At 40.2% G+C, this 12,589-nt stretch overlaps 1 protein-coding gene across 2 annotated transcripts in view; it reads right to left on the bottom strand.

The window, feature by feature from the left end:
• Positions 1–1,855: 1,855 nt before the first annotated feature.
• Abca13 (ATP binding cassette subfamily A member 13) overlaps positions 1,856–12,589 on the bottom strand; it is a 398,914-nt gene continuing 388,180 nt past the window's right edge. For both annotated transcript variants that reach the window (XM_041669712.1, XM_041669711.1), the window contains exons 61-63: positions 5,231–5,336; positions 2,927–3,064; positions 1,856–1,888 (exon numbers count right to left, since the gene is read on the bottom strand). In XM_041669712.1, coding sequence (XP_041525646.1) covers positions 1,856–1,888; positions 2,927–3,064; positions 5,231–5,336 — 277 coding nt within the window. The remainder of the gene's footprint in view (positions 1,889–2,926; positions 3,065–5,230; positions 5,337–12,589) is intronic.

The following is a 12,589-nucleotide window of genomic DNA, read 5'->3' on the forward strand; positions in this document are numbered from 1 at the left end:
ACTTTTGCATGTTGGGTTTCTTTTTCTTCCTGCTTGCTGTTCAAAGGCATACCTTGAAGCATCGACTTCAAGAATACAGCAGTTCAAAGACAGAAAAGAACCCCTAAGAGGAGGACATCGCAGAGCAAAACTCAATTAAATTTTAACCTTTCAAACTGTAAAAGATGTGGAGTTGTTCCATTTCCTCCTTACCCAAATTAAATTGGATCCCCAAAGACACAAATAAAGATGCAGTGAATCCATTGGCACAAACACAATGACTTTCAAGAGCCAGGTTAAATTACAGCACATCTCATTTATTCGCTACGGTATAAATATATTCATGTTTCACAAATTGGTATTTATTGATTCAACAACAGAAAAGGCTATGTGTTTCATTTTCACAACGGAATATGTCAGAACAGGAGGAGAGGAAAATCATCAAGTCCTAAATTGCAATTTCTTTACCAAAAAGCATAATTTATGAGATTGATGCATACAAATCAAAACCACTGACATCAAAATTGTCCATGATAGGATTAATCCTTACTATTAAAATACCTCAGATAAAAATTATATCCAGAAAAGACAGATTTAATGAAGTCCTGGTATAGAAAAGAAATGGCACAATGAAGTACTTTCCGTACAGCACAGCTATTATTACCCAATGCTAATGTTGGCTAAAGCCAGATTCTACAATGAAATTAAGGTGCTTCATCATTGAGGTTCAGAAAAATGTTGTTAGAAAATGTTCAACAGTGTCTGAATGGAAATCCGTTCGGTAGTAGATACGTTGATTTTATACATTTTATTAACTGGAAGATGTCATTTATGAAATTCAATAGAGCCTAAGGGAGCCCTATCTTTGAGAGCAGCAATTCTGAGAGTGACATTTTTTAGAGAATTTTTGAAAAGTACTGAGAGCTACGTGTTCTATTCCTGTGTGCTGTGTATGATTTTTCTAGGGCTAAATTTTGCCTGGTGTCACTGGCTGTCAACCTGAATTGTGCATGTTTAGATCAGAGTGTTTGGCCATAGACCAGAGATTTGAGATTTTCTCTCTCTCTCTCAGAAATGGAGCCTAAGAATATGAGTTTCTACCAAGCTCCAGGTGAGGCTAAGCTATCAACATGGAACCTTCCATACCTCAAAACAGCAGGCTTAGAATTTTAAGACAACAATTAGTAATCCAAATCAAACATACAACCCACTTTTATTTCCTTCTATAACCACACAAAATGAGTCTGTAAGATTCTGCGAAGCATGTTATAAATGAAAAATGTCTTGAATTTTGCTGAAGAATTGGCATACAGCAGGAAAGCATATGGCAATCAATTTCTTCATGTCACACCGTATTGTCATTTCGTTTTTGGAAAAGTTTGTATTTAAACTGCCATGTTTAACTTTAAAATGGGAAAATGTAAAAAGATGCTTCGTGATAATTGTTTTCTACTCAAATTAGTTAGGGACTCAGTTTATTTTAAAGGATGATGTAGCATGCGGCTTGGGTGGTCTAGGGTGGCTTTCTTGGCTCTTGAACCTCTTAGTTTGGACTCCTGTCACCTCATTGCTGTGTTTGTCACAGAGAAGCTGGTACCCACCTGGATTGGCAATCAGAGGAAAAAAATCTCTAGGAGTCTATGTTGGAGAATGACCCTTAAGATTATTGGTTATTAATAAGCAAAGGGTTTCAAATTAGAAATTTAAGGAGAGAATGCTTGATTGTCTGAGCATTTCTTCCCGATCCTCAGCTGTACCCATGTCTGGTCTTCAGTGTACTCTCATGAAAGACAGGCTTACTCCTCTAGTGCCTCGTTACGTGAGCGGTACAGATGGTGACATCAGTGGATGGTGCTTCAGTAGGAAAGTGTGGATTTTACAGTTGCTCGGTGGCAAAATTAAGAAAAACCTGAAAGAGTTAATAAAAATAATGACTAATTCATAACCATATTGGGCCTTTTAATATTGGTTGTTATACAGGGAGCCATTGTCTCAGATATTGTTCAACTATCCAAAAAAAAAAAAGCCAGAGGTCAAAGAACTCTGCTGAAGGTCTATTGATTTTAGATATGGGAGAGAACTTACATCTATGAAAACAATATGGCAGGCCTGAATGATGACAACCCTAGCTGACATGCCAACACAGATGGGCGAAATCCCACATGGCCCCACCCTAGATGAAGAACTACAGGCAATGAATGCCTGCTAAGAGAGGGAGAGAATCAGCCTTCCCCAGATGGGAGACCCCTAATTGGACACTGGCTATCAAGTATTCAGCTCTAAAGCCATATACATGCAAACAAAGCTAAATGGACAGAGCAGAATAAATTTTTATATTTACACATATGCATATGTAATAATAATAATAATGCATTTGAGAGGAAGCAGGAAGAGGTACATGGGAGTGGCTGGAGGAAGAAAATGAAGGAAGGAGGAATGATGTAATTATATTTTAATTATAAATAAAATAATATTTTAAAAGGGCAAGCACTGTGCCTTTATCCCACCCAAATCCATTGAGCTGTCAGCTCCCCAAATGAAGCCAAATAAGTCACCTGGAAAGTATCAATATCTCTTGGTTTTAATAGCTTTACATTTCTAATGCTCTTAGTACAGCAAGCACTTATTTTCCTCAGAGTACGCTATCACCCAACTGCAAAATTGAATCCATCATTTGGGATCAAATAAGGCAGATAAAGGAAGTTTAACAGAAGGGGCTGTCCAGTGCCTCCATGAACTAATGAAAACTCCGTACCAAGGATGAAATGCATCGAAGAGACAAGCCACCTAACCTTTGCCATCCTCCCTAGACTTTGGGGAAACTGAGGAAGGCTAAGGAAAAGAGGGGGTGAGCTGAAGAAGCCATCTAGCTAATTTTAAAGCCTGCTGGCTGAGGTCCAGTTGTTCTATCCAAGAGCAGGGTGCTGTGCTGCTGGAGGTTGCATACCTGTTCTAGTGTGGTCTGGCTGATGGAGTAGTGCTTGATATTCAGGAGGCTCTTGTTGTTCTCCAGAACCTTAAACAAATCAGCCAAACACTCCCAACTTTTCTGTACATGATATTCCAATAAATTCAGGTGCTGTCCCTAAAAGTCAGAAAATATGAGTCAAGAATAGAAATCACTGAACAAACTTGATTTTATTACATCTTATTGTAAATAAATTCAAATGGGTTTTTACAGTCACACATTGATTGCCAGTGACATATGTAGGTTAATGTTGGGAGTCACCGATGAACACTTACTGCTGGCTGCTCACCCCGAGACACACTAGACAAGTGGTGTTCACTCGGATTGGGATTATGTCTTGTCCCTCTCTGCCTAGCTGTGTCATAAGCACTAGGAGAAGCTTAAGTGGCCAGAGGCTGCCTACAGATGCTCCAAAAAGCGGGTGAAGACAGCATAATGAAAATACATGAGGGTTCCCTGAACTTCACTAGCATCATGGGATTCTTAGGTCCCAGTTTTCTTCTCCATTAGCTGAACAACTTTCGGTCAGAAATTTCCCCACTCTGATTTTTAGTTTTCTGCTTTCCCACAGAGATAATGACTGTTATATTTTACTGGGTTCTTAGGGCATTCTTTTAGGGTAGAACACAATGATAGTGTCTCACAGGTTATTGGTCAAAATGAACAAAGAATGGCTTCTTAATGCTTATTACTTATTAGAAGCTATAATACATAAGAATAACAGCCATTTCCAGGTGGTGGTGGCGCACGCCTTTATTCCCAGCACTCGGGAGGCAGAGGCAGGCGGATCTCTGTGAGTTCGAGGCCAGTCTGGTGTACAAGAGCTTGTTCCAGGACAGGCACCAAAGCTACAGAGAAACCCTGTCTCAAAAAACAAACAAACAAAAAAAGAATAACAGCTGTCTAAAAAATTTCAAACCAGGCTGGAGAGGTGGCTCAGTGGTTAAGGGCACTGATTGCTTTTCTAGAGGATCTGAGTTCAATTCCTAGCAGCCACATGGGAGCTAACAACAGTCTGTAACTCCAGTTCCAAGGGATCCAATTCCCTCTTCTGGAAATAGGAAGACTGTAGGCACCTGCTGCACAGACCTTTACATGGACAAAACACATAAAATATAAATAAAGAAATCTTGAAAAAATAATTATAAGCCAGTGTAGTGGCCCACACCTGTAAGTCCGTGTTTGGAAGGCTGAGGGAGGAGGTCTAGTCCACATTCAAATCTAACCTTAGCTGGATAGTGAGCTTCTGGTTAGTTGGGCTACATAACAATATTACGTAAAAATTGCAACCAATAATCAAATAAGAAATACATAAAAGAGAGGGAAGGACTACTGAGTGCTTTCAAAATTTCAACGTGTAGGACAACCGAATTACCTTGTCAAAATGCCAATGGAGTTTCGGTGGGTTGGAGACACTACTGGCCCATGCACCATGCTTGGTTACATCAACCTCAAAGATTATAGTTTCAAGCATGATTTCACAAATGTGGAAATTTCCAAGGTTTATAATGTGAAAATTACCAAGCTTATAAACTCCATGGCAAATACATAGAAGAAATTGATTTCTGTAACCCTCCAACCAAGTGAACTGAGCTACGCGATGGAGCTGTGTGTAGGGTAGGAGAGGAGCATGCACAATTACAGTCTTCTCTGGGTTGTCCACCAAGTCACCAAGGGAGCCAGCCCTGCCATCATCAGAGGACTGAGCCATGTCCACCATCCAAATTAATTTTGGTTGAAACAGCCAATAATTCACAAAGAGGAGGGGAGGACAGGTAGTACAGAATAAAACAGAAAAATGACTAATAAACTTATAAAATGCTTTTAGCTGAAAACAGTAACACAGGCTATTAGGATTTCCTCTCTATGTAACTGATTTACCCCACTTGAACCAACCAGCCCCTCCTAGAGGGAGGATAAACTCCTAAGACAAAGAAACTTAGGAAACTCACAAGGCTCAGGGAACAGAAAGTTATAAAATTCAAGAAGGCCTCCCCAAGGTTATAAAAGCAGAAAATAACAACAGGATGGAGGTGACTCTCTCTGAAGTGGTGTGAAGAATACCTGGGTTACAGTTTGGGTGGCTCGTCACTCATCCTGGAGGTGTTATTCAGTGATACCACTGCCCTTGAGTAACTCACAGTCCTGTATGTAACCTCAATAAATTCACTAGCTCACTAGGCTAGACCTAAAGGGAACCTCTCCTTTAGCTGGCCATCAGTGCCTTGTCTTGGGTTAATGAGCATCCATTCTTGAATCCTATAGAAAAGCCACACAACGTACCTTAAACTGGATTCCTGGGAAATGGACCTTCAAGCAGTCGGAAACGGCACTAGGTTGGCTTCCTTCCTTGTGGAGCCAAATTTTGACTGTATAACCATCACCGAACCTGAGTCAGATAAAGATATATGTAGCATTACACATTTGGTCCATATTAATTTACAGCGAAGGTATTATAGGGCCATTTGTGCAAACCTAGAGGATGTTGGTGACTACTTGAAATTGCTGGGGTACTTGGGATTCTCAAATGTATAATATGGAGAAGTCAACTTTAAGTCTGCTGTACAGTTGCTGTCACTTGTTTACACTGACAGAGACATCGGTTCAACTTGAAAAACAAACCAGCAAGTCCAGAAATCAGCACGTAGTCGATCAAAGAGCTAAGGAGAAAATGCAAATGGTGAAGGCAGAGTGCCAAGAGAGGAAGTCAGAGGTTGCCCTGGAGACCAGCCGGGGAAGCACATTTCTGCTGATGCTGCTTCAAGGCCTGCAATGATTAAAATGTGCCTAGAAGAAGATGAAAAGGAATACATAAGCAACTTATGGACATTTTTGTCTGTTACATGAAAACATTTTCCAGGTTTAAGTCAGCCTCAGTGGAGAATCTTTAAAAGCCCATTGAATCCAATTAATGTTGCCAATATAGTCCTAGGTGTGGAGCCAGCAACTGGAGTTTGGCCTGAAAGAAATTAGCATCCCCTCCTCCAGAAACCATCATTTTCCATGAGTTCTCCTTCAGGGATGGGGACTCAAAAACTCATTTCCCCTCCCGAATAAATGTTGGCTGATTTGGGCTCGCGCAGATCTTGTGAAGGCCATCGCGGCTGCTGTGAGGGCCTGTGTGTGGTTTTCTGGTCACGTTCAGAAGATGCTGTTTTACTGCAGGCTTTCCCCTTTTATGATGGCTCCCAGGCTCTGGGGAGGTGGACAGAGATGTCCCATCTGTGGCCGAGCACTCTACTGACAAATATTCTTGTGTCGTTAGTGAGCTGTGATTTTCTTCACTAACTACTCTCCACCGTACAAAGAATCCTCTCTGGTCCACTGGCTGAGAGAGACCTAGTTAGAAGGCAGTTTGATACTGCACCATTTAGTAGAATACTCGTAGTCGGTTGGTTTGATACTCTACCAATTAGTAGAATATGAGAAGTTGGTTGGTTCAATGCTATGCCATCCAGTAAAATACTAATACTCAGTGGCACCCAGAGCCTATGAACTCCCTAGTCATGGTTTCTTAGTCTGAAGCTATAGTACCAGGAACATTTTTTTTTCCCTTGTGGAGCAGACTTTAAATCCAACAAAAAAGTAATTGACTGGCCCTCATAAGATTCATGCCATTATTTGCACCCATGGGCATATCTTGTTTTGGTGGTCATTATTGTACTTCATAAAATGCACAGCTGTGTGAGTCTGCTGATGACCTTTTATCCTCAGAAGCCTGGACAGAACTTTCCAGTGCTATAAAATCTAGCCAGGAGGGAGGAAGCTTCCTGGTCAGCGCCAACCATATTGCTCCATAACACACAACCAATGTGTATGTGTAGGGTTTTAGCATAAAATTCTGGTGTTCAAGCAAAACCAGAGACCATAGCCTATGTTGTTGGGGAGGGGGACTATGTGTCTTATTCTACAGTTTAATCACAGGTATTGTGAATAAAACAGCATCTTAGTGGTGTTCTGATCAGTAAAACTCAGAGACCTAAATTGGCCATGATTACTCAAAGTATTACTGATTGAGAAGATTTTTGTTATTATTTTACTACTACTACTACTACTACTACTACTACTACTACTACTACTACTACTACTACTATGACGACTACTACTACTTTATTATTATACTTATTGTGGGAGTGAGTGAGTGACATATTGCATATGGTTCATCTGTAGAGATCAGAGGTCAACTTCATTTAGTAGCGTCTCTCCTTCAACTTTTATGCAGGTTCCAAGAACAAAACTCAAGTTGGCAGATTTGTACAGCAAGTACCCTTACCCAATCTTGACAGCCTGATTATTAAAATTCCTATCTGGGTATTGGTATTTCAATTATCAAGTACAGAATATGGTATCCAGCACTATCTAGTATATTAATACAAGCTGAAAAAAAAACAGTTTAAAGAATGAAAAACGCATTTTTAAAAAATTTTTGGGACAGGGTTCCTCTGTAGTTTTGGAATCTGTCCTGGAAATCTCTCTGTAGAACAGGCTGGCCTCGAACTCACAGAAATTACCTGTCTCTGACTCCTAAGGGCTGGGATTATGGACAATTCTTATGGTCATCATTTACTTTCAAAGCATCACTAGAGGAAAAGGGACATGAGTAAATTTCCCTCTGTAAGCCTTACCACAATATGTGTATATTTTTCTGCCTTGAGTCTATGTGATAAGGTCAGGTGGCTTAAGACTACAAAGACTTGTTAGAGGGACACAGGTAACCCTTGTGAGCATCCTCTGAGACCTGCGTCCAGGGTTCTGTTGTTCTATCTGATGCCTTGCTTTCAGATATTGTGAAAATGATATGGTACATTTGAGATCACGTGAGTTCTTGCCTGCCTTCCCTCCAAGAATAGAGCAGGTAGACATCAACAATGCAAACTGGAGAGGTCCTTTGCTGTCAGTTCAACACTGATAATCTTTAAGGAAAAAACATATATCCTGTGGGGTTAAAATAGAACAAATTTGAACACTTGGTAGCATCAGAACTATAACCTTAAGCCATACAGCCAATGCAGTTGTGAAAATAAGTGCAGAATTTTGGTGGCTAAGACAGGAATAATTCTCTCTGCCTGTAATCAATGAGAGGCTGACTCCAGTGAGCTCCCTGATAGAGCAGAAGCCTTGGGAGCATGGAACTAAGGAATCCTCTTTAGGTATCCAAGGAATCTTGTGGAAGTAGCTTCACGGAATAGTCAAAGCTTTTGAGGACCGTCTGGGCCGTTAATCTCTGAATCTCTAACCACATACAGCATATAAAATTTTATCAAAAAGCTTCCATTGGTTCTGAGAGTTATGGTGGTCTTTGCAGGCTACTTTGATTGGGGCTCTGGTGATGGAGGAAGGTCATTGGTTAAGTAATAAAGAAACTGCTTGGCCTCATAGGTTAAAACATAGGTGGGAGGAGTAAACAGAAAGGAATGCTGGGAGGAAGAGGAAGTGAGCTCAGACTGTATAGCTCTCCTCTCTGGAGCAGAGGCCATGCTCCCCTCTCCCGGGCAGATGCGATAGCTCTGCTCTCTGAGGCAGATGCAATCAAGCTCCGGCCCAGGATGGACATAGGCTAAAATCTTCCTGGTAAGCACACCTCGGTGCTACACACTTTATTAGAAATGGGCTAGTCCAGGTGCAAGAGTTAGCCAAGAAGAGGCTAGATATAATGGGCCAAGCAGTGTTTAAAAGAATACAATTTGTGTGTTGTTATTTCCAGTAAAGCTAGCCGGTGGCGGGAGCTGGGTGGCAGAATGCAACCCGCAGCACCCCACAACACTCTGGCTGTCAAAAGTGGGGCATTTATACAGTAAGAGTTTTGGTTCTTTTTTTTTTAAATATTTGTTTATTTATTATGTATACAATATTCTGTGTGTATGCCTGCAAGCCAGAAGAGGGCACCAGACCTCATTACAGATGGTTGTGAGCCACGATGTGGTTGCTGGGAATTGAACTCAGGAAGAGTTCTGGAAGAGCATTCAGTGCTCTTAACCTCTGAGCCATCTCTCCAGCCCCGAGTTTTGGTTCTTTAGTGGCTGTTATTGCTGTATTGACAGCAATCTGCTCTTTTTCCTTAGGGCTTGAGTTTTCCACCCATCAGAGAGCTCTGCAGTGAGTGGGAAGTTTTGCATCTGCAACTCCTCCTACCTCTATTGACCATAGCCTCCATTCTTTCTGGCTGATGGCTTCTCATTTACACATGTCTAAGATGCCAGAGGACACTGATAAACCCTCATGGATCTGCAAGGATGAACTACCTACCACTCCTATTCAGCCAGCTCTAGAAATCGTACACTAATCCACTAGTTCCATATAAAGGATCCAGATCAATGGCTATCGTACTCCATAGAATGGGAGCAACAGGTTGAGCAGCTAATTGATACTGGCCACAGATACTGTCTTCACCAAGACTCCAGAGTGGGTGAACATTTCCATGCATCAAGGAAGAAAGGCATAGGCCGAATGGTTGAAGGGACTTCCCAAGGTCAAGAGATTGGTCACTAGAGCTTTGAAGCATCTCCACCGAGTAGGCTCCCAGCTCTGAGTGGGCACATCACTGAGTCCTGCTGCAGGGACACTGAGTGGCAAAATGTTCCTAGTCACTCTGCTATCATTATGAAGAACTGTAACAAAGATGCTGGATTTTCACAGCCTGCATTCCTCCTACAAAATGCCTGACCCTGGAAAGCTGGGAGAAATTTCCAAGCTCAGCTGTCACATCTATAGATGAGGCTAAGAAGAGACACTGCCTAATAAGGTTATTGGAGGACATAATTAATTCATCCTTGTGAGTTATTTGGAACAGTTTTTGGCACTGTGTAAATAAGTAAATAAATATAAAGAGTGTAATTTCAGCTCTGTGCAGGATTTCGCCAGAATAAAACATCATTCTATTTGATATTGAGAATCCCACAGTTAATTTGGGAAAGTTCCATCAATGCAGACAAGACAATGTGAGCACAGATTGTAAGCTGGTGTGTGTAGGGGACAGTGAGTAGAAAGAGAATCTCATGTCCACTTTCCTTGCTTATATAGATAGCAGCCATCATGGATATATTTTGTTAATGAATTTTGAGAAATTCAGGCTAAAGTCCAATAATCATGTAATAAATTCTCTATTAGCACATATGCATATTAATATTTAAAATCTCTCAAAGTTATACTGCATTTGAAGTAACACCCTTCTAACTTTATTAGAGAGAAACAGAACAAAGAAAACACTTAGTTCGTAAGAAAAAATGCTTTCAAGAGAATATATATATATATTTAGTAGGTAATATTCATGAATTTCTCTAGTCAGAAACACTTTGTAGACATAAAATTATAAAAGTATACATATTTTACACTTAAGAAAATCTTTATAAATCAATACATTAATTAATGATATATTAAATTTAGGTTTACTTTCTCAAATCTGCCTCAGTGTACCAATGATCTAAATTTCCAGAGTATTTATTTGATTACCAAACTTTTACAAAGACTAAAATGTTGCAGCATAGCCAATGAGTCACGGGTTGATATATACACTTACTGACCCAACATTTCAAGACTATTCAGTGTTCACCATCATTAGTGTAGCAGCAAGCATAGAAAGATAAGTGAGCAGCATTATTGGCAGGCGATGTTATGTGTAAAAATACTTTGTGATATATTTCTTATTCATTGTGATATGTGTAAGAATAATGGCCACAGATACTGTCTTCACTAAGACTCCAGAGTGGGTGAACATTTCCATGCATCAAGGAAGAAAGGCATAGGCCGAATGGTTGAAGGGACTTCCCAAGTTCAAGAGATTGGTCACTGGAGCTTTGAAGCATCTCCACCGAGTAGGCTCCCAGCTCTGACTGGGCACATCACTGAGTCCTGATGCAGGGACACTGAGTGGCAAAATGTTCCTAGTCACTCTGCTATCATTATGAAGAACAGTAACAAAGATGCTGGATTTTCACAGCCTGCATTCCTCCTACAAAATGCCCAACCCTAGAAAGCTGAAGCATGAGCAGCGCAGAACAGAATGGAGCATCTAGCACGTACACTAAAGAGTGAGTGAGCAGGGACTGAAGCCAAAACAACCCCTCAAGTTAGAGCCGAAGCTCTGTTCTGCAGTTCTTGGTTCCAGACTCCATCTCTAAAAATATTTTACCCCAAACGAAAATTAAATGGTTCATGAAAATATGTTAATTTTATTCTTGGCCATTAAAATATATATCCTCAAAGAATTATGTAAAAAATGCCTATTATTATATGAAATGGAAAATTATAGGTTCAGTAGATCATCAATTGTCTAAACATATTTATAATAAATTTCTAATAAAATACTAGAATACTATTTGAACATTCTAGGACTGTTAGTTATTTCTCTATCTACATCTGAACACTAAAATGAAGAGATAATACCACCGTCATAATTATAAAGAAACTTTTAGAATCATGGTTTCTAAAAATACCAAGGATGTATTCTGTTGTGCCAAGTTCTGCAAGTGTATTGCCATTCTGGCTTTCAAGTATGCCTTCTAAAATTTACAGGCATAAAACTTCTAGGCGTAGAAACTAATATTTGAGTTAAAATAATAAATATTATAAAAGTGTAATATTCTTTTAACATTTTTTAAAAAAATGTCTCCTTATGTAATTGAATTCTATCATCTGATTCATAAGGAATCTAAACACACAAATGTCCATTGATATGTTCTTCTCAATAAACAACTGGAATATGAAATATCTTTTTAAAATGATGTTTTCCTATTCACAATGGAATGAAAGCACATCGAGAGAGGAGTCACGTGATCCTGGGGCCTTACATGAGCTCAAATAAGCATGTACATGAAAGTATGCCCGGGAGATACAGACGCACTGATGCTTCAGACTGTGTTATCTGATTCCCCACTCTTCTGTCTCACTACACTACATCCTACTGGTTCATGTCTGTGCAACATGCCAACTTCCCGTCATCTCCCTTCAGTAACTGATTTGCAGTTGTTTATCTTTAGGATCCATAAAGCAAAAACAGAAGAAGACAGAGTAGAGATTGAATGTAAGGAAAGGTGGCAGAATGTTGGGTAGGTAACAGATATGTAGGTGGCTATGTGAAATGAGGAAAGCTTATCTGTATTGAAATTCCCTCAGCGCTCTGTCAGCCCTGTATGACTCTTTGTGGTAGTCTGCACGAAAATGGTCCCCATGGGCTCATATATTTAAATGTTTGATCCCTATTTGGTGGAACATTTTGGGAAGGATAATGAGATGTGGCCTTGTTGGAGGAACTGTGTCACTTGGTTTCAAAAGTCCATGCTACAGCCAGTTTCTCTCTCTCTATCTCCCTCTCCTCTCTCTCCTCTCTCTCGCTCTCTCCCCTGCTTATGGATATGGATCACATGTTAGCTCTCAGCTACTGCTTCAGCACCATGCACACCTGACTTAATGAACCCTGCCATGATGGTCATTGACTCACCCTTTGAAACTGTAAGTAAGCCCACAAATTAAATGCTTTCTTTTTTAAGTTGCCTCGGCCATGGTGTCTCTTAACAGCAATAGAACAATACCTATGACAACAATCTTCTTCTAGAGAGACAAAGAACCATTAGAGAAGACAGAGGATAGTTCTGTCTTCATCTATCCTGAGCGAAGTACCAAGCACACATTATTCCATTTAATTCC

Source organism: Microtus oregoni, unplaced genomic scaffold (assembly GCF_018167655.1).
Source record: "Microtus oregoni isolate MIOR12 unplaced genomic scaffold, Mior012 000019F_ref0000042, whole genome shotgun sequence".
Taxonomy (NCBI): domain Eukaryota; kingdom Metazoa; phylum Chordata; class Mammalia; order Rodentia; family Cricetidae; genus Microtus; species Microtus oregoni.